The sequence below is a fragment of the Papaver somniferum genome, unplaced genomic scaffold (genome assembly GCF_003573695.1).
Source record: "Papaver somniferum cultivar HN1 unplaced genomic scaffold, ASM357369v1 unplaced-scaffold_118, whole genome shotgun sequence".
NCBI lineage: Eukaryota > Viridiplantae > Streptophyta > Magnoliopsida > Ranunculales > Papaveraceae > Papaver > Papaver somniferum.
The window spans coordinates 7,263,855-7,287,716 of record NW_020620825.1 but is presented as its reverse complement, the minus strand read 5'-3'; the positions used below and the strand labels follow the sequence as shown (position 1 = coordinate 7,287,716).

Here is a 23,862-nt window from a genome sequence, read left to right as displayed (position 1 = left end):
TGACTCTGGAACGGCCATTGTCTTGGTTTAGACCGGAGTCATACAGATTGATTTCCAGAATCTAAACACCCATTTTGCAGCGGTGCATATGTGTGAGGTTCAGCAGTTCGCTCGGTTGAGGAGTCTCGGCAGCACGCTCGACTCTCCACTTTCCTAGAAAACCAGCAAACCGTTTTCTCCATCCACAGATTGGCGTCCACAGTGGGAGATTAATCTCTCGGTTGCAATCTCACATTTTCGCAAAATGGTTGATCTTAGGTCAGGTTCAGTTACAAATTCTAACGCGAACATCGCTAGCACTAGCAACAACGGTGGTATTCCAGAAACCATTCATGCTTACATCAATAGTGGTGATAATACTCCTCCTCACACCAATAACGAAAATCAACCTCTCTTCGGCCGACGTCCTGAGGAAGTCAGGGAGAATCCACCTACCGTAGCTGATTTCATGAAGGTGCAAGGGACTCTCGCCAAAAATCAGATTGACATGGCCACCACTCAGAAAGAGTTGTGCAATTATCTCAAAACTCCCACTGACAAGATGTCAGGGAAAGCTCAGGAGAAAGGAAAATCCAAAGAAACATCTCTGGCCGCTGGTCATGAAGTCATTCTGATCCATGTAGTAGATGATGATGAAGTCCACAAGGCTGCATATAACCCGCCAACAAAGAAACCTGCAGGCTTCATCACTCGTGAGGACATGAAACGCTTCATGGAGGATCGAGGAAAAGAAAAGACACCATCTGTCCACCGTCATCAACCTCCATATCCTGTTGCTACTAAAATAATCCTCTCCCAAAGATCTACACTTCCCCAACGTCCACACTATACAACGGAACAGGGAACGCTCGAGAACACGTGATTCATGGAGGCACCAGGAGAGCATGGACACAGCGCAATGATACCAATCTACAGAGCCTTGCTGGAGAATCTGCGATTCCAGACTTTCTCAGAACTCCATGGAGCATCCAAGCGATCAACAATGCTTTACTAGAAAGAGCAAAGTATGCAAGGTCGAGGAATCTCGAAGCATCCTGCGCCTAGTAAACAATCAGTACAATCTCCAGCCTTCCACAAATGTTGTTGCATAAAGAAGAAAACAGAAAGTCGAATCACTGCGCAAGCCCGCTTCCCTAGCTCCTCTGAAATCACCAAAAAATGGGTAGTAAAATCCGGGATGCACAAGCTCCAACTCAAAATGCAGATCTAGCAGAACCTGATTTCCCTTTCTCCATCGAAGAGGTGATCGAACTACTGGATGTCTGGATCCAGGATGGTGCAATCAAGCTGCCATATGTCAGAAAAGAACCAACTGAAGAAGAAATGGAGAACCCTCGCTACTGCCGTTTCCATAGGTTTGTCAATCATCCCACCAGCGACTGCAGGATCTTGAAGCGCATATTCAAGGAAAAAGTCGGATCTGGGGAACTTAACTTGGGGACTGAAAGAGTACACAGAGACCCTCTTCCAGTCAGAACTTTCACAATCTCCGAACAACCAGTCAAAGAAGCAGTTCAGTCAGGCATGTATGCGAATTTCTTTATCTGTCAAAGGCTCAAAAGGGAGACATGTTCACGACTTTGAACCATATTCTAGAAGTGCCTCCAGAACGTCCCGCCACAGACAAGGAGATGCATGACTGGGGACTTCTTACCACAGTCCATCTTAGAGGAAATAAATTCATAAGAATATTTATCGATGATGACATCTCCATCAACATCATTCCACTGAAATCCCTCAGAGTCACAGGCATCAGTCGACAAGAAGCTACTCATGCACCCATCTCAATCAGAGACCATGAAGGAACGTTCAGAGATGCTTATGTCTACATCACTCTCAAGGTGAAAATACGTTCAACCTGAACATATAACAAGTTTCTCATAATCAGGAAAATCCAAGATATGACGCGATAGCATGGACCCATGCCGAAAACATGACTACAAACAAAGCGTCTTTTGTTGCACATCTCTCCAACAAAGAAAGTTCTGATCCAGAAGATTTGGCGGACGTTCCATCATCAAAGCACTTGGAGAAAATTTGAACTCTGACGAGGTTGAAACAATAACCTGCAAAAGATACATAGAAATTCATCAAGAGGTTTCGCATTCAGGCAAGTCTCATTCCTTCCATGTATATGTCTTTCATTCCCTCACATGTTATTCTAGCATGGGGACTCAATTCAGCTAGCATATATGCTATTACAAGGCGTTATGAGTGGGTAATCTCACTCAGCAATATTTTACCAAGTGGTTGAACCTGACACCGCTTCGAATCGAGCATCTCACTGTGACATTCACCACTGAGAGATGACGGAAGCATGGCAAAGAACACTTTGGGAATTTCTCCATAGACTTGCAGGAATGTCCACGAGTGCCACAAAATCAGAAATCTATGATGTCTGCACAATTGTTGAATCCCTCGCAGCGGAATGCTAAATCGACAGAAGATACACGGAGCCGAGACGATCAAGCATAAGACATTTGACGCTTCAGCGCTCAAGCACATAAGAATCCTTCGAATTGTACTCCCAATCAAAGAGTACACCTTCAATAATAGCCTCTAGCTTTAGCACAATATCTCGATGTAACACACCGGTTCAACACCGACACGATCAAAGTATAGCTGAATTACAATAGATAAGCCTTCACTATCCCATGATAAGACTTCTGAAGTAGATGCAACACCGTTCATCAATGGATGCTACAAACTCCTTCAACTGTGCTAAGTGAATGAGGGATGCACCGGGGACTTGATTTTATTGGAAATATCAATTCAATATATTTCAAAAAATGTTATCCACATAACAAGTCATTGAAACCTAATGTGATTCCATGAAACGTCGTCAAACAGAACCTCTCTACATCAAAAGCCCCTGCACGACTGGGAACTTCCTCTCTTCACCAATCATATGTAGAATGAAGACTGCTGCTGCTATCTACCGCGCAACAACATCGATTCCATGACGAAGCCACTTCACAGTAAAGTCATAACAGGAGGATTTGGGTTGAAATCCTAATACACCTTCATCTTAGGAATTCTCAACTCACCAATTAGTTCGTGCATGCTCACTGGACGGAAGAGCAAAGACTATCATCTTCGGTCTCTGTATCAACTCCAATTATAGTATCGGCATCAGCATGTGGAGGAACTCTATTCATGGTCTCAGCATCAACAAGAAATTATGGATAACTTTCAGTTGTAATCTCAACATCACTCTCGGGCGCAACATCCGGCTTCATCGACTATCAATTCTCTATGGATCATACTTCTTCAAGCCCTAATGATTCATATCAAGATGTGTAAACATGAAAACATGCTAACATGAAAGTCTTCCTAAAGCTTTCCCGGCATACGGGAACAAAACCAAAATCTTCTACAAGATGTTCTCATCGCCTCTACAAGTGAGATACGACATGCTCCAGGCCATGGGTTTACAAAAAAAGTACCAGTGGGTGAGGAATGGGACAATACTTCCTCAACAAAAGATGTCCGTCTATTTTTCTTCTATAATATACCAACAGGGCGCATCAATCGGGCATACGAGCGGAAAGATATGGCCTTTGCCGTCAGGTCTACGACATCTGAAAAATTTGTACGGGATTACAAATTACAAATGTGCACGATTATTTGGATGACCTTTGCAACTCCAAATTGAGTGATTCTTTTCTCATGTGATAACTCAGTCTCTTATCTTCAAAAGTTGGGGTCAAGCATCGAATTCCGACGTCGTATGAGGTTCCTACAGCTTCCAGAGCATACAACATGCAAGCAGCGATTCTTAGACGGGATTCATAACCTCCACATTCGATCGATGTCCACCAGGTCCTTCTGCTAAATCCTTCATCAAGTTACCTCCAACTTCGACCACCTAGGTCTTTAAATCAATTTTTCTACATGGATCCTCTATCTAGGTCTCGCCAGAAGAAGGGAAAACGAAACGGAGAGACTTAACAAAATACTGGGGACTGACGGTCCACTGGTCAAGACAATCGATTTCACAATCCAAAACCAATCAAGAAATCAAAACCAAAATAAAACCTCGCATCTCTCAGAAGTCCAAGTTTCAAGATATCATGGAAAGGAAACTAAAGAAAGTCAGCAAAATAATATTTCTGCTTTTCTGCATCCTCCAAGACTTGCAAAGCAGCTTTCTCCGCCTCCAGCTTCTTGGTCATCTCAACAGCTTCATCCATCTTCTTCAACACGGCATCACTGGTGGTGAAAGAAGTGTCACCTTCCACTGCTTTCCTGATAGCATCAATATTTTGACGAAGCCACTTCAGATTGAAGCCAAGTTCTTCAGCTTTCTTCAAGTTGTACTCCCAATCAAAGAGTACATCCCGGGTGACAATATTTCTAGCTGTGATACGGATATCATTTATAACACATAATATTACTTCTACTTGCCTCGTTAAGCATTAGCTATGCTCCGGATCCTTGGTAACGACGATGTGCCCATACATCTTCCGCGGTTTCTGGTACATAGCAGCATATCCAATAGGAACGCTAAATCCACCAAGAAACCTGTGATATGGGAGTGTCTCACTAAATGGAGGAGTAAAAGCAGTCCCTGCGTTTGGATACTCATGCAATATTATCCGGTTCTCAGTCGTTGGGACAGCGTCAGCAATCATAGGAACAACTTCGGTTGGAGCAGCTTCTTCCATTCTCGATTCGGGTTCCACCATCTCACGCACAATTGGAGTTTCAGTCACCTCCACGGCATCAATAACAAGTGTTACATGACCTTGAGGTACAGGTATGGAGGTCTCATTATCAATGGCTCCATGGTTGCTTAAGTCATCATTTTTGGATCCATTATTCGTAACTTCAGCATTTGGCACCTAATGTGAAGATTACATGGGATTATAATGATTCAAGCATGGAAACCAAACACAACCATAAACTCTAGCATGTAAGTGAACTAACATCATCTAAGTTCTTTACTATGCATCTAAAACATGATCAACTAGTGTAGAAGCCATGAAACACGTTTTTCAAACAAGCTCATCTGAAGATATTCTACACTTCCCTATATTAAACGACGAACTGGGAGCAATTGGTAAGTAATTTAAGGTCGGATAATATACCATTATCTTCGTATGGATGTTTTCTACAACATATCAAAATTTTATAGCAATCGGATGAACGAGCTAACATATGTGGCCAAAACATCGGACAACATGCAACCTGGAAAAGTTCTGAAGTCTCCTGGAAGTTCACTATTTCACCTTTTTCAGGCCCTAAAAATGCTCAAAATTCAAAAATCTTCCATGTTAAAGCTTGGAAATTTCCTGGGCTTGAAGATACATACGTAGACCGCGAAAATACGACTTCGGACGAGGATTCTACAGCGTTTCTAGTAAAATCTGAGGTCTGAAATTTTCTGGTGACATATTTCGGCAAATCCATAAATTTACATGGATTCTCATTCATTCATTCACAAATCAACAATTTCGTACTTCTGTGAAGAAATTACAGGAGATATACTTATTAAGGGAGTCTCTAAATCATTTGAAGGCTCGGAAATACCGGGATTTCCATTGGCAACGCCGTTATCTCCATTCGGTTCGGGATTTCGGGAATTCTCCATATTCCCATGTCCCAAAGAAGATCACGCTTCATCAACATGCTACTTATCTACAATGATTTCTTCCTGGATTCATCAACAACAATTATTATTATTTCATTCAAGGAGATCCGCACAAAAAAGATACTTATATCGACTTCTTCATCAGTGCTGGATTCCTGAATTTTGCCCTCAAACAAGTTGAAGACCGTCAATCGATGGAGCAAAAGTCTGAAAAGAAATAACAAACCTTGGTCTCGTGATCCTAATTGCACAGTCAAATTCATGACACAAGGAGCGGTACTAAAGAAACAGCTGGGGACTGCACGTCATTTGCTAACCTCTTGTAGTCCTTACTTCTGGGTTCTCCGCTCCCGTAGACTTTCTTCCATTTCCATGGAGTCTACATTCATCCGGGATTTCACTATACGATCATCCTGCGGTAAAGCTAATAAAATAACCAGAAGTACAACTCGGTATGAATGATCTCTCACCATCACTGAGAGGTCCCAGGAGTACCATTTCTTAAAGTTTCATCCGTAGAAACTTCTTCTTTGAAAGTGTCATCATGGGAGTCAGTCATTCTTGCAAAGTGGATGTGATAGATGCATAACATTCAACGCATCATTCATACAAAGCGCAGGATTCAACAAAACAATGAATCATGGAATAGAGATGCTCACATCAGTGTCTGCAAAAATGGTAATCCCCAACTCTTACCTATTTTACGATTTCACTAGACTTTAGACACGAAACTTCGAAAACTTGCTCACTTCTTCAAACCTGCGAAGACGAGCAAAACTTATCATTCTAGAGTCAACACTGACTTTTCACAAAACTATGAATAGATCACATAACCTTTCATGTGAACATTCGCTAATTTTCTACATGTGTGCATACACTATAAAATCACCTAACTCATACATACATTATTTCATCACATATACAATTGTTTGCTTTCAGCAATTGCTCAAAAATCATAAATTGATTTTCATAAAACCGTGAACAACCCACGTAAATTTTACTGTGTGAACATCCACTGATTTTCCAAAATTGGACAAACGTCCATTCTATAATTGTGAAAACTCAGACATTATTTCACCATGTATGATTCTCTACTTTCAACAGTTGTTCAAAATCAAAACATTGATTTTACAGAAAATATTTTTAACGTGAAACTCACGTAAATTTGAAAAAATATATTTTGCTCCCTTGTGCGATCATCCGTCTTTGAAACAAGAGCATATTTTCAAAAATAAAAAATTTCATGAAAGCTCATAGACAAAATTTTATGTCATTAGACTCAGGTCTATTTTGTTTGTTTCTTAAACTAACGAACGAACGTATGTTCCTAAAACAAGGATTTCCTTTTTTTGGCTGAGCCCAAACGCTAAACTGACCAAAACTGGACTTTCAACAGACCAAATCGGATGCTTTATTTCCATGCTCACGGAATCACACTCTATCATACCATCAGGGTCCTCACCCAAACATTTGCTCGTACATGACACCATTGGAGCAAATCGAGGATTCTGACGATACCTTTGTAGACCGAGTTCAACCACTGATTTCATCGACTGAAAATCACCATTTAATGCTTACTGCGGAACATGACTGTTCCTCACTAAGCAGGGGACTTAATGTAGATGGTAGATTTTCAACAAAGGGCAAAAAGCGTAAAATCATGAGGCATGTTTTTGACACGGCTTTCAGGCATGCAACGATTCATATTTTATGAAGCCATGATGAATATGTTTTCGAAAATCCTCCACCAGATAAGCGTTCTATCCCTGGCATTTCGTCATGACCTCTATGCAGAATAAAGTATTTGGGAGGTTCTCCGTAGATTGAGAGCTTAACGCCTTCAGAACGTCGGTGATACTCACTGTTCCCTGACTGCAGGAGAGAGACCCACCTCCACATAGAAGAATAGTTGGGCGGCGCACGCCTTCAAGACATCGATGACACTCACCGTTCCCTGATTATGTGGAGAGACTGTGCATAGATTCAGGCGGTTCTCCGTAGATTGAGAACACTAACGCCTTCAGGTCGTAAAACAACATCGTGACTCCCTGACTATGCACCATTCAGAATAGATGTGACGCTTTAACTGGCTAATATCTTTTCTGCAATAGATTAATCTTGCCGTGACATTCACTACTGAATTCCCAGAATAATCTATTATTGCTACTATTCCATGGTCGAATCCACGGCTTGATCCCATGGAATGGCAATAACAATTGCTCCTATTCCGTGGTCGAATCCACGGCTTAATATCATAGAATGACAATAAAACAACTATGTTATCTCATTACTCTGATTTCATGATCGAATCCACTGATCTCATGAAATGGTAATATATAATATTAATTACTCCAATTCTATGGTCGAATCCACGATCCCATAGGATGGTAATGCTTGTTTATTATTCTGAATTCGTAGTTGAATCCTCAGCTGATCCTGCCAATTAATAATGAACAAGCATTCATTTTTATTACTCAGTTTCATGGATTATTCTCCACTGAATTCATAGATTAGTAATAGATACTCAAAAACCGGGCATATGGACTATCATTGAGTAAGCCCCATAAAAATGGTGCGAGTGTACTCGACAATGATGCACGACTGAGCACCCGGATGCACGAATGAGTGTCCAAAAATATGAAATAATGAGGAATCCTTCGCAAAACAGGAGAAAACAATAAATATTAATAAAATAATAAGAGACACCCAGGGCCGGGCCCACCAGCCGGCCGGCCGGCCGTTCCCTAGCCATGGTAGGTTCGTGCCTCTCCCATTATTTTCCTTATTTTTTGTTATTTCGTGAACTCACGAAAACTCCTTGGTTTTAGCAACTTTCCTTTTTTTTGCAAAACTCGTGAATTCTCCATAACTTGGTGGATTCACGAAATAATATTATAAAATAAGGAGAGGTGTGCGGGACCGGGCAACCTAACCGGTCAGCCATGCCTAAGCCGTGGCCGGTCCCACACCTCACAGTCCTTATATTTTTATAATTATTATTCCCTAATCTCACGAAACTCCTCCGTTTCAACAAAAACTCGTGGATTCTCCATAACTTCAAGGATTCATGAAAAATAATAAAATAGCGAAAGGTGTGCGGGACCGGACAACCTAGTCGGACGGCCATGCCCTAGCCATGGCCGGTCCCACACCCTGTAATCCCTAATCTTTCATAATTATTATTTTCCTTAATTCATGAAACTCCTGGGGTTTGAGAAAAATTCATGATTTCTCCATATTTTCTCGAATATTGCTCAAATCACGAAAAACCAAAAGCCAACATAGTCACACGACTGGCTAGCCTCTCTCGGAAATTTTAAATATTAAAACACTTTTATTTTAATATTCTCAAAATATTGATGAATTGAGCATACATGCTCATTCCAACAAAAATCGAGAATTCTCAGTCAAGATGAAACTCTTCTGAAAATTCACTATGTTGCTCGAACGCGCATCAGAAAGTACTGAAACTCTCAGTATGGAAACGTGGACACCAAGGAAACATATGCATGCCATCATGACCGACCAGAGTCATTCCTAGGTCTTGCACAAAGCCGGTCTCACAGGTTTTCATAATTCTGACCTAATTTGCTCAATTGCTCATACTGGGCCCGAACTCTCTCCAACCAACTGGGGGATTCTCCAAATGACCAAAAACTGGTCCCGTGACCACCAAGAGCCAGTCCCGTACTCTCTTGGTCGGTCCTCATCTCTCATACCTAGGTTTTATCACCTAATGCTGAATCCAGCAATATTTCAATAAATGATGAAGCCTGCATTTAATCATCGTTCTTTCACCAACTCTCAAAATGAGAACCCTGGTGCATGCTCACTCGAGCACTGGGCACCCATGGACGCTCATCATCCCATGTGGTCGGTCCCTCCTCACTCATGACCAATTTTCAGCAATTCACCAATTGATGAAGGATTGATAAAAATTAGGGTTTCGAACAATCGCTCCACGAATCACCATTCTGAGCAAGTTCAAACACAAAATAATGTTGATTCAGCAATCAACATCCAAATTAATAATATTCGGTAATTCACCAATATTTTTGATTAATATTTTATTGGGTCACGACACTAGTAAATAATTCGTCGAATTGAGTAATACTTGCTCAGTTGCTCGAATATTGATCCAACCATCAATGTTCAGTAATTCGTCAGTAGTTTGTTGAATTGAGCAACACTTGCTCAATTGCACGCCAAAATTATCAAATTCGTCGAATTAAGCAATACTTGCTCAATTGCTCGACAAACTCTCAATATTCAACAATTCGTCGAGTTGAGCAATATTTGCTCAGTCGCTCTAGTCAGTAATTCATTTACATCTCAGAGAACTACATGTTCAATCCATGAATCACTGAGCATTCACCACTTATGCTCGATTCAACAAAACTAGACTCACAGTCTAAATCAGTCAACAACTAACTAACTAATACACGTCTTCCTTGCAGACTCCACGATTCGTGAAATATCAATCACGTCACAAATAGGGGGATATCACTTAGGGTTTTGGTCTGGCAGTCTACGGCACGTGGATTCATCCACAACAAGAAATGTGTGTAAGTCGTGTAAACGGTTGAAGGAGTTAACAAAGTAGTGGGTGCACGATCAGTCAAGTCTCCGCACGACATGGAACTGACTTTACCACGATTTTCCACTTTCCCACTCTTTCACTCAAGAAACTGTCACATTTACAGGGATCAATGGTACATCATTCTGGCAATGTAAATAAGTCTAAATCGAGGACATCAGGATATCATCAATCATCGATTATCATCATTATCCGTCAACAACTCGATATAAACTTATTCACAGAACTCAACTTCAGCAGTTCAGCAATATTGCAGAAACCTTCAACACACCCACAATCCTTGATCATCACTGATCCACAAAACTCTCAGCTTCTCTCCTACAGATCAACCCATCTCCCTCTTTGCGACCGAATTGACTCTGTAACGGCCATTGTCTTGGTTTAGGCCGGAGTCATACAAATTGATTTCCCGAATCTAAGCACCCCCTTTGCAGCGGTGCATCTGTGTGAGGTTCAGCAGTTTACTCGGTTGAGGAGTCTCGACAGCACGCTCGACTCTCCACTTTCCTAGAAAACCAGCAAACCGTTTTTCCCCATCCACACTTCGTAACTCCCAACTATATAGTGAAACAACAACTCCCGTGGATGTAGGCCTTAGTGCTGAACCACGTAAATCACCGTCTCATTTACATTCAATAATTTATATTATGTTTTTATGTTTATGCTTCGACTTGTTATTTATTCCACCATGCGATTATTAATTTCATTAGCATATGACTAGACAAGGACGAGCCCGATGGCTCTGAGTCGATGAGTCATCGTCCCTTTGTAACTTTATGCATAATAATTTCAATTCTAGAATGAATGATTGTATGCGAACATTGTTTGTGAACACGTGGATGCCATCGTGATTTACGTGTTCGCAGTTAATTTGAGAAGAGAATTTGGGGCTATCAGATATACTTAGGGCAATTCCTATGGCAATGGTCAGATGAAAATTTTGTTGAGCCAGGTGGATGGCCAAACTGGTTTTTCCACTATGGTAAAGCACTGAGCGTTAGATAACTAAGCGCGTGACCAAGGGAAAAACTACGGAGTCTGCGAAAAAAGCGCCAGCGTTGGTAGGCCAAGCGCCGGCGATCGAAACTTCGACGCGGCGTCTTAACATATGACGCTGGCGTTTGTAGCAAAAATGCCAACGGGTTTTTTTTTAAATTCAAAATTCACTTTTTACCTCTATAAATTACCATCGAATTCAAATAATTTACTCACACCAAAATTTACTTCTCTTGAATTTTCTCTTCTAAAATCTATTTCTCAATGGCTGAAAAGGCGATCACACTTTTTTGTGATGCAAAACTTGAAGCTGCTGTGTCTAAGATATGTGGGAGTTTTAAAAAGATTGAAAATTGTAAGAGGGAATGCAAGTTTTTGAAGTTGCTCCAAGAAAAATGTTCCGCTAAAAGGCAAAGAAGAGCTCCAGTTTTGAAAGTTAACAAAAAAATATTCAAAAACAAAGGTGAAACTGTCTAAGAGCGCGTTGAATGGAAAATACGTTAAATAAAGATAAACAGGAGGCCAAAACTTGTACTTGATTTTTATTGAAGTTTTTATTATTGTCTAATAAGTTTATATCTTGTAAAAGAATTGGCAGTAATATCAATGAATGAAAATGTTTATATTTTAAAATAGATTTCCACTTCAGATTAAGTGAAATTTATTACAATTTATTAAACTTGCAAATAACATCAAACTACATTCTAATAAACCACAACAAAAACATCAAACTACATCAAATCCAGCGATATTCTCTCTGTAAAGTTCATAGCATTCAAAATGCCTAAACTCTCTCCCGCTTTCTTCGGTCAACTTGGTCTGAGCGATGGTTTCGAATTCTTCGTTGGATAATCCAAAATTGCTATGATGAACCATCCACAATAATTCCGTATAATGTTTGACTTCATTAGTGATGAATGCAATTCTTAGTTCTAGGCTCTTACTGTTTCTTATGGCTTCATTCCGCGATGCTACAAAATGTCCCAATACTCTTTCCCTGAAATTGTCATTGTTCATTGGTCTCGCCATACGATGTAACCAACATCGAACAACAGAAACATCTTCTTCTATTTTAAATTCTAGCAGCGGCATTCGAGTGCAGTAACGATGTGCTTGAGATGGACCATCTTTTATGATTATGAAACATGCTTCGTAACGAAAAGGCTTACGGTGAGCTTCCTCTTCAGTTACACCGCTGAACTTTTCTCGATCAATTTCTATTACCAGAGCAATAAATGGATGGACTGGAAGCCTAATAGATTCAAAACGAGCACGCAATCGACGAGCATCTCGGTTTCCTGGGTTTCCCGTCAATGAGACGAACATTGAAAAAACGTTCTCCCAAAAATAACTGTCATGAGAAATAACAACACCGATGATTACCCTATGAAAGAAATATGCTTTTCATGGAGTTATATCCTCTTCTTGAGTAAACTTGGGACCACGATTTCTAACAGACATTTCTGCAAAGGAGGAGAGATGTATGAAAAAATAAGAAGAAGAAGATGTGATTTTGGATATAGTAGGAATGAAATTTATAGGTTGAGAAAGAAAAGTTTGCCGTTGGAAATGGAAATTTAGGCGTTGGCATTCAAAGTAAAATCACCCGCGACTTTCCTTTGAACGCCCGTTTGAATTACCAACGCCTATTTTCTATTATAAATACATCACTAGGTTTTATTCTAAACCAAAACAACCGATTTCTTTCTCATCATCCACCATGTTTTCTAAAGGCAAAGCGAAGCAAATATTATGTATCGAAGCAAAAGAGGTTTTCCCATTATGTTTCACGGATAACCACAGTCTTATGCAATGTCCTTGGATGTATTCAAAGTGTCCGCGGGAAGGTTGTTCACGCATCAGAATGGTGATTGAATCACAACCGGAAAAGCTCAGGTATTTGCAATGTCAAGATCTCAATTGTCCAGAGGAACCACATATGCTAGATGATGCTATGAATATTAAAAAAGAAGAAGAAGAAGAAGAAAAGATTGCAACACTCTGAAAAAACTTCAAACTTAAAGCCAAAATGAAGAAGGAGTTATTACACTGCAAGCATTTTGGATATGGAGATCACGAATACAAACACTGTCCACAGAGAATCAGTTCATGATCAAAGCCCGGTTGCAGGACTTTTATGCATTTGAGGACTTCTTCTGAAGAAGACACATATGAAAGGCATTTCTGGGAATGTCCCAGGTGTTATTTGGTGGAGTGGGCTGATTGAAGTTGTAGGAAAAATCGATTCACTATGGTATTATGTTATTAAGATTATCTTCACATTTGCACGTCAGTAATTTAAATTTTTCCTGGATTAAAAATTGCACCATCAATATTAACATCATAAATAAAAACGTACTGCATTGGACAACCACATCATACACAGGGCCGGCCTTGAGCCAAAACACCCGAAGCAGTGCTTTGGGAATCAAGTAAAAAGGGACATCAAATCCATTATAACTTGGCTTTTAGTAGTTTAATTATTATAGTATAAAGAAAGAGAAAGCACCAAGGATCTGGAAGGACTAAGAGTCAAACGAAATTTAATGATCCATGGAAAGATTGATCCATCCAGTGTCCCCATCTACGATAATTCATCCATCTCACACTAAAAGTTGCTTAAAAGATATGACTATAATGATAAATCTTACACATAAGTAGTAAAAAAATAAACTATCACAGTTTTTTTTCTCAACTTTTCTCGTATATTTTGTTAATCAACCACAAGAATAGTTACTTAGAGCATCTCCAATAGAAGGTGGAAAATTTATTTTTTAATGACACGTAGGATATTAGACCTCAATTTTAACTAAATCCATCTCCAACAGTAGGTCCTACAAAATAGGAGGGATGAAATACTAATTTTGAAGGTTTAGAAAAAAGTCTTATCTTGACCTTTGGAATGACCTCTATGTCATATTTTTTATTTCTAATAATTAATAAAAATACAATCAAACGGTTAAGATTTTATCATATAAGGTTTTCTAAGGATCAAACCTCTACACTATTGGAGATGGTTTATTAGTCACAGGGTCCTATATTTACTATATATGCAAATCCTCCTAAATAAGGGTCTTAAAAAAATCCACTTAGGATTTTAACACCCGCTATTGGAGATGTTCTTAATAACTTTTCAAAATAATTTTACACCAATAGTAAACGTAGATTGACTTGATCAAATGGCTAGAAATTAACCATCATTTGATGGGGCAAAATTTTTGAAGCTTGCTTCGGGCATCATTTACTTCAGGGCCGCACTGATCAAACATGAAAATAAAATAAATACATTAGCTACTACATAGGCATCCTAATTCTCGGTGGGTGGTGGAATTCCTAGAGTAGGGGATCGTATCTGTTGAGCACCCTAAGAATGTTGAAACAAGCATGGAAGTCGAAAGGACGACCTCTGTGAGATACTGGCCACATCACTAGAGTTCTGGGTTCCACTTCATATTCGGCTTCACCGTTGAGCTTATTTTTATGACTCTCCATTAGTAAAGCCATGAAATCCAATACATGGCTACTAATTGAACTAAAACGATGCGAAAATCCGTGAGAATCACGCCCATAAATGTTTCCTGTTTCAGCGGTGAACATTCTGAAAAATTTCTCCCAGAAAGTCAACGTCGATACGGCTACATTACGAAAGACAGCATCTTGTGTGTGAGAAACGAAGGCTCTACAAATAGCTAAATCCTCTTGTTGAGTGAATCTAATAGAACAAACTCTGGGAGGCATTTTTGTAGATGCTTTGAGAGTGAAGAATGTGCAGAATGTGTGACTTTGGAGTTGAAATGAGGAGTATTTATAGAATTTAAAAAATTGTAGCCGTTGGATCACAAGAGTTTTCAGCCGTTCAGATGGAGCAGTTGGCATTTTTGGGTCTGACGCTAGCGTTTTTAATAAGGACGCGGGTGCTATACCTGTTTACGCGCGTTCAACATTCAAACGTTGGTGTTTTATTTTCTTACGCCAGCGTTGGTAGGAATGACGTCCGTCATTCCCACAGACGCGCGCTGGTTGTTCCGACTCGATGTTCAAACCAACAAATCAGATGGTTTGAACACCCATTTTTCATGTTTGTTCATTCCATAGTGGAGAAAAATGAACAAACTCCGGGTTTGTTCATTCCATAAGAATTGCTCTTATGTGTATCGGGAGATTAATAAGGTTGCCGACCATCTAGACAATTTTCATCCCCGAGAGAGCTATGTGGAAGTGAGTAGACAATTTTGATAGTAAGTTAAAGAGGTTTTGTTCAGGAGATGCAAGGTATATTATATATATATATATATATATATATATATTTTGAAGGTTTACAAACAAAGATCAACAAAAAAATAAACAACTAAGATGAAAAAGCCTCGCTAAATAAGTGAGCAATACAAGGGGGGAGACGTTAACCACTGACTAGACAGATGGTTCTGAACAGCATAAGCTGCTAAGGAATGAGCCATGGAATTGGCTTCCTTTTTGATAAAGCTGAAATCAACTGATAAGAAGTGCCCTAACTTGTCTTTGATTCTTCCAATAGTATTCTTTATGCGCCAAGGGACTGGATAGTTATTGTACTTCAGAGAGTTGATCACAATGAGTGAATCACCATCAATTATAATGCGCCTCATATTCTTGCTGATTGCAAGATCAATTCCCACCAAAGCACCATGAGCTTCAGCTTCCACCGCAGTACTGAAGTCGAAAACTATTGTCTGGCAGCCATTAAATTCACATTTATGGTTCCTTGCACTGCAGCACAAGCAAAACCTTTAGGGCTAGCAGCGCCATCAAAGTTAATTTTGATTGTTGACTGATTGGGAGGGTACCAAACTGTCTCAACAGAGTCCAGCAGGTCCTGTTTAGTAGGGAGAGTAGTAGCATCTTGAGTATTGATATCACGATAAAACCAATAAGAAGCCTCTTGCAGAATTTTCTGAATATGCACAGTGCCTTTGTTGAAGATTATATTATTTCTGGTCTTCCATATGCTCCAAAACAAACAAACTCCCAATTTTAACTTAAAATAGTCTCCACCTTCCAATAACCAGCTCTTGATATAGTGATGAATAGAGAGTTTTAGGTTTTCATCAATTCTGAGAGTTAACTGAGAAGCAAATAGAACAGCTTGAGATACAGGGAATTGGAGAAATAGGTGTTCCAAGGTTTCAATAACACCATTACACATTCTGCAATCTGCGTTAATATCTTTGCAGTATTTCATCATCCTGCTTCCCACTGCAATACCATTGTTTAGGATTCTCCATACAAACATTTTAATATTAGTAGGAAGAACTTTCACCTGCCAGAATTTCTTCCAAGGAAAATCTTCAGCATTGCCATTAGTAGAGGAGGAAGGAGCTCTGTCACATAAGAATTTGATGAAGGATTTAGCCGAGAAGATCCCCGTAGAATGATGAAGCCAAAGTAATTTATCCTCAGTACTTCTTCACTGTTACTGGTAATATAGATGTCCAGTATTTTCTCAACTTCATGAGACTGGAAGCGTAATTTAAGTTTGTTAATATCCCATCTTAGAGGATTATGAAGAATGATCTCACTAACCAAGACATGATGCTCCGTAGTATGCAGATTAGGCGCAGGTCTCTTGTTGTGGAGTTTCGGAATCCAAAGATCATTCTTGATATTTATCTTCTCTCCATTACCAATAGCCCAGCAGCACCCTTCCTTCATCTCACTACTGCAACCTAGCATAGAAGACCAGGTAGAAGAACATTTTTGGGGTTTTTTCACCTGCCAAAAACTGCCGTTTTGGAGATATTTAGCCCTCATAAGCTGACACCACAGGCAGCCAGCTTTCTCTAGTAATTTCCAAATAAGTTTAGCTATCATAGCTTTATTTAAGTGTTGGAATGTTCTAATTCCCAGACCACCTACATACTTTGATTTTTCAAATTATCTCCAATTGATAAAATGAGTTTTTCTTACCTCTTGTGCATGACCCCACCAAAAGTTTCGCATAGTTCTGGTGAGTCTTTCTAGAAACTTCTTAAGAATAATATAAGTTGACATATAGTACGGAGGTATGATCCCAAGGACATGATTGATCATGATGGTTCTTCCTGCATAAGTTAAGTGAATTCTCTTCCATCCTGCTAGCTTTTTATCAAATTTATCATCTAAGAAATCATAGGAGTCAATTTTGTAAGATGATCTGAGAAGATGATGACCGAGGTACTTATCGGTTATCTGCATTTGTTTCACCCCTAGCCTGTTTGCAATTTCATCTTTTCTATTGGGTCTGACACCTTTGCTGAAGTGAATTGACGACTTTTGCATGTTTGCGCATTGACCTGACTAGACAACATATGTACCAAGAATACTTTGTAGCGTGTCAATAGTCATTTCATCAAGGTTACCAAAGAGAATAAGATTGTCATCGAACATTAATGGGAAACAGACGGAGCATTCCTACATATCTAGTATCCATTGTAAAGAGCATTATTCTCCATAGTTCTCATGAGCCACGACATACCTTGAGCGCAAAGTATGTATAAATACGGAGATAACAGGAAGCTTGGCGAAATCCTCTTTCACTGGTGAAGTAACCCTAAGCTTGGATATTAATAATAAGAGAAAAAGAGGCAGTCGAAACACAATTCATAATAAGCTCATGAGATTTTCCAACTATATCAAAAGCTCTCAAACAGTGGCTTAAAAACCTCCAACTCACCTTATCGTAAGCCTTACTAATATATATTTTAAGGGAAAAACCACCCATTATAGAAGAAGAATTAGACATAGTATGAAATATCTCTTTTGCTGCTACTATATTATCAATAATCATTCTTCCAGGTATGAAGTCAGACTGCGCATTATCTACTAAGTTGTTTAGATGGATTTTCATTCTTTGCGCGATAATCTTAGTAATAATCTTATATATGATATTAGTGAGAGCAATGGGTCTAAAATCAGAAGGTAAATAGGGGTTTTTTACCTTTGGGATCAAGCAGATATTAGTGTGATTTATCCCAGTAGGTAGAGACGTAGAAACAAAGCAGTTTTTAATGGTTTGAGAAACTTCAGCACCAATATGGTCCCAGCAACATTTAAAGAAGACCGTCGACATCCCATCAGGCCCTGCAGCTTTGAGATTCTTCATATGCTTCTAATAGAATGCATATTATCCTGTTTACCTTTTTTAGAATAAGGATAATTATCTCCGACATTACTCTTGTATTTTCCGAAAGATATTATTGTTTTGAATATGAAACTGAATCTTGTAGAACATCATTCTCTAAGTAAATTATCTTCAATCCAAGATGGTATCAGCCACCCATCGATTCCTCTTCTAAAAACCTTAAATAATGGAAGGAGAAAAGAAATCTCTTCGCCCGTCTTTCGCCGTCACAAACATCAAAAGCCTAATCCCTGTTATCTTAGATATCAAACAAGATGAATACTCGTCATGGGTTTTTCTCTTTGAACTTCATCTCCAAGCACATCGACTACTCTTCCTAATTGATGGATCGCAAAAACCTGTAGATGTTGATGCCGAAACTGAAAAGCAGTTGGATACTCTATGCCGTCAATGGATCTTCGCTACCATGACTAAGGATTTAATGCTCACCGTTCTAAAGAAAGAAAAAATTGCAAAGGAGATTTGGGATCACCTTAAAACACTTTTTCAAGATAACAAAGGCAGCCGTGCTGCAAATATTGAGAGTAAGTTTGTGAACCTTAAATTTTCTGATTGTGCTAGTGTTGATGATTATTGTGAAAAGCTCAAATCTCTGTCCAATCGATTGCATGATCTTGATTTTCCTACGAATGATAAACGTCTCGTAATCCAACTGGTGAATGGTTTTCCGGAGGAATACGCCTCTTTTGTACAACAGTCCATGCCTACCTTTGATGGTACACGCTCTCAACTCCATATTGAGGAAATCAGACGTGCACAATATTCTATTGTACCTTCTCCAAATGCCCTAGCTGTTGCTGCTTCTCCAATGGATTGTAATAACTATCGTTCTCATCATCAGAACTCTGGCAAACAAGGACACAAATCTCAGTCCACTGACAAGCGTCCTAGATCTGGCCCAACTACCTCTCCATCTGCGAACCCGCCACTGCTGCCGACACCATCTGGTTTTCGTCTGTCTATGCCATCTTAACCTCCATACTTGCCACCGTTTTGGTCTGTTCCACCGTGCCCATACCCGACTCAGACTCCCTGGAAGTCATTTGAATCTCATCGCAGGACATCCAATGCCAACTTCCACAATAACCAACCACGTGGTCGTTCCCCTGGAAATGGTCATGGCCAAGCATACCTTGCTCCTACAACTGAGTTAATACAACCCACTGACATAGCTGAGGCGTATAGCTCCATGCATTTACAACAACCTGATGATGCCTTCTACATGGACACCGGTACTACTTCGCATCTTACTGCTGATTCAGGTACTTTACATAACGTTTTCAATTCTAGCAATGTACGATCCATCTTAGTTGGAAATTGCAATTGCATTCCAGTTACTGCTAGTGGTACCAAGCTCATAACCTTCCTTATCATACTCTTCAACTCAAAAATACTCTTGTTGTTCCCGATATCATCAAAACCTTAGTTTTCGTTGGTAAGTTCACCACTGATAATCGTGTATCTGTTGAGTTTGATCCGTCTAGTTTTTATGTGAAGGACATGAGTTCGAGGAAGAATATCCTTTGATGTGATAGTTCTGGAGAGCTCTACCCTATCACCAACTCTGTCGTGCCACCTCCCATATCGTCCCAGTCTTCCCCCATTTCTCTTGCTGTATGTTCGCCTGATATTTGGCATAGACGCCTCGGCCACCCTGGCAAGGCCATTTTAGATGTCTTACGTACCAATAATTCGATTCATTGTAATAAGAATCATTCTTCTGAACTTTTTCATTCATGTCAAGTTAGTAAACATGTTCGATTGCATTTTATGAATCTAATTCCATTACTTTTGCACCGTTTGATATCATTCACAGCGATTTATGGACCTCTCCATTACATATTGATACCGGTTTTCGTTATTATCTTATATTGCTTGATGATTTCACCAACTATCTATGTGTCTACCCTTTAAAATTTAAGTCCCAAGTTTATAGAAAATTCTTAGAATTTCGTTCTTTTGTTCAAACTCAATTTGAACGGAAAATAAAATGTTTTCAATGTGACATGGGTCGTGAATTTGACAACTCTTCCTTCATATCTTTGCTCGTGACAATGGTCTCGTTTTTCGTTTCTCATGCCCCAAAAATTCCTCCCAAAATGGAAAGGCTGAACGCATGATATGCCGTGTCAATGATATCACTCGTACCCTTATGTCTCACGCTTCTGTTCCCCCCAAATATTGGGTCTATTCTCTTCATATGGCAGTCTATATACATAACCTTATACCCACCAAAGTCTTTAATTTTCACTCACCTGTGTCTATTCATTATCAACGACAACCAACGTATGAACATCTTCGTACTTTTGGTTGTCCTTTCTATCCAAATCTCTCATCCACAACTCCTCACAAACTTTCCCCTCGTTCTACTAGGTGTATCTTCCTTGGTTTTCCTCCCAACCACCGTGGATACCGCTGCCTCGATCTTGCCACAAACAAGATTATTATTTCTCGTCATGTAACTTTTGATGAAAAAGTTTTTCCCTTCATAGATCTTCCTACAAATACTTCTTGTAATATTGAGTCTTCTCCTTCTCTCATTCATCCTTCCTATAATCTCTCATACCCATCAATACATCCTCCCCCTACTGTCAACCAAGCATTTACTCTCCAACCTACTGCAACACTTCCTGGACCATACACTCCACCTCACCGTCGGTCCACCCTCCCCTCTGCTACGTCAGTCCCACCCACCTCACCAGTCCCTACCTGTACTGGTCCCTCTCGTACACCAACATATGTAACCGTCCCTACATCCCCTACACCCACTACAGATCATACACCCGCTACTATCCCTCCACCCTCACCACCTTCTCCTTCCGTCCCTACTGCTCCTACACCCACTACAACACCTTCATGTCCTGTTACTCGAGCATCCCGTGGCATTTATCGACCAATCCACCGTCTCAATCTCCATGTCCAACATTACGACATATCTCCCAAATCCTCGCTCTCATTTGTTTTCTCTTAGGGATATAAATAGGAACGCCACCATGAAAGATGAGAACAATGCTATGTTGAAAACTAATACATGGGAACTTGTACCACGACCCCGTGTTGCTTATGTTATTCGTTCTATGTGGCTTTTTCGTCACAAATATCATGTCTATGGCTCCTTGCAGCGATACAAGGATCGTCTTGTTGCTAATGGTAAATCTCAGCAGGTTGGGGTTGATTTTTTTGAAACGTTTAGTCCGGTTGTTAAACCTGCTACTATTCGTACTGTTCTTACTATTGCTACTTCGCATTCCTGGCCCATAAATCATCTAGATGTTAAGAATGCTTTTCTTCATGGTGATCTGACTGAGACAGTTTATATGCATCAGTCTCCGGGATTTGTTGATCCTGCTCACCCTGATTACGTATGTCGACTACGTAGATCCTTATATGGTCTCAAGAAGGCTCCTCGAGCGTGGTTTCATAGGTTTGCCAAGTTTATCACTAATTTTGGTTTTCGTGGTAGTGTGTGTGATCCCTCTCTCTTTGTTTATCAATCAGGATCAGACACAACATATTTACTATTATATGTTGATGATATTGTTTTAACTGCCTCTACTAATACTCTTCTACACCGCATCATTGATTTGATGAAACGTGAATTTTTCATGTCTGACCTTGGACTGCTACATCATTTTCCGGGTATTACTGTCACTCGATCATCTTCAGGGTTATATTTGTCTCAGTCATTATATGCTAAGGACATCATTGCTCGTGCCTCCATGACACAATGTAATACAGTGGCTACTCCGGTCGACACCAACTACAAACTCAGTGCTACTTCTAGTCCTGCGATTAAGGATCCCACTTTATACAGAAGCCTAGCCGGAGCATTGCAGTACCTCACTTTCACCCGGCCAGATATTTCATATGTGGTTCAACAGGTATGTTTATTCATGCATGACCCTCGAGAGCCTCACATGCAGGCCCTTAAAAGGATCATTCGCTATCTTCAGGGCACAATTCATCAAAGATTGTTTATCTCGATCTCCACTACTTCTGGATTAAAGACATATTCTGATGCTGATTGGGAGGGATGTCCTGATTCTCGTCGATCGACTTAGGGTTACTGCGTCTTTCTTGGTGACAACCTCATCTCCTGGTCATCCAAACGTCAGGCAACAATTTATCGATCCAGTGTTGAAGCTGAATACCGGGGGGTAGCAAATGTTGTTGGTGAAACAACATGGCTTCGCAACCTTCTTCTAGCGCTTCATCTTCCTCTACAACGTACTACTATCGTATATTGTGATAATGTGAGTGCGATTTATATGTCTGGAGACCCTGTTCAACATCAGTGCACCAAGCATGTGGAAATTTATATACACTTTGTACGTGAACACTATCAAGACCCTCAAGCTCGTCAACGCTATTAGACCAGTCAAGAGACATATTAGTCGCTAATAACTCAATTAGTTTAACAAGAACGTAAATTAATAGAAATTAATCTAACAACGATCTAGATACGAAATTAGTACTGTTGGGTAGATCTCGAAAAGTTAAGCAGAATGGACTACTCGAACGTGTCATTCGGATATCAGATAAAGGAGATATCATCAGATTTGTTTGAAGGGAAAAATAGTTATTTTGCATCTAGATCGAGTGGTTGCACATGTCGAAGAGAGTGGGTGTCTTAGTGAATCTGTTCGGACTTATCTCAAGACCAAACCGAGAGGATAAACTCTCATTCTCCTTCTTCTTCTTCATTCTTTATTCTTTCTTTTTCTCCTGTTCTTCTTCTCCTGTTCTTCTTCTGCGAGTTTTGAGAGAGATCAAATGGAAGTTCTCAGTTCAAAAGAAGGTGGAGAAGATCATATTTCAGTCGTTAGTGATGATGATGGTGTCTATTGTGGATCAGTTTTTACCCTACTACAAATTGGCGACCACAGTGGGAGATTAATTTCTCGGTTGCAAAATCAATTTCTCAAGTTTCATCTCAGTTTTCTCAATTTCAAAATGGTGGATCTTAGCTCTGGGTAAATAACTAATCTTAATGCTACTGGCGCTGACAATACTCCTGGCGCCAATATTCCTGCTGTTGAGGCCAACATACCACCTACCGGGGCTGTCAATACATCTCATGGCGTTACACCCTCTACCACAAACACCAGTGGCACTGGAAACATTTCCTCTGGTGTGACACCTCCTATCATCAGAGTCAGATCCGGTGCTACTCTTCCTAACATTTCTTCGAGCATGACACCTCCAATCACCACCAGAACTACTACCACCCCTCTGTCATGACGGGAGGCTGTAGGAGCATGGGGAAACTAACCCCATATTACCATTATCGATTTAATAGAGAGGCAGGAAATTCTTCCCAAGGCTCAGATAGACATGGCTACAACTCAGAAGGAGGTACTCACTTTTCTCAAAACATTAACAGAAAGGTTACCACCAGAGCCACGTCAACCCCAAATGGAGCATGCAAGGAATGCTTTCATGACTCATGGTGCAAGCACTTAAACAAGGCGTACCTTTATAGATGAAGAAGCTCGAGTTGCTCCTGAACTTCCATCAGAA

At 40.0% G+C, this 23,862-nt stretch overlaps 1 protein-coding gene across 1 annotated transcript; it reads left to right on the top strand.

The window, feature by feature from the left end:
• The first annotated feature begins 18,508 nt into the window (after positions 1 to 18,508).
• On the top strand, positions 18,509 to 21,313 carry LOC113330472 (mucin-7-like). The gene is made up of 3 exons (XM_026577280.1): positions 18,509 to 19,299; positions 19,402 to 19,604; positions 20,835 to 21,313. The coding sequence occupies exons 1-3, from the start codon at positions 18,509 to 18,511 to the stop codon at positions 21,311 to 21,313; spliced, it is 1,473 nt and encodes a 490-aa protein (XP_026433065.1).
• Positions 21,314 to 23,862: the final 2,549 nt, after the last annotated feature.

Excerpts from the sequence above, each read along its gene's own strand:
- LOC113330472 (XM_026577280.1), top strand. The coding sequence starts at position 18,509 with ATGGAAGGAGAAAAGAAATCTCTTCGCCCGTCTTTCGCCGTCACAAAC. Across the intron at positions 19,300-19,401 it reads ACACCATCTGGTTTTCGTCT|GACATCCAATGCCAACTTCC; the intron begins GTCTATGCCATC and ends ATCTCATCGCAG. Across the intron at positions 19,605-20,834 it reads GCATCTTACTGCTGATTCAG|ATCTTCCTACAAATACTTCT; the intron begins GTACTTTACATA and ends TTCCCTTCATAG.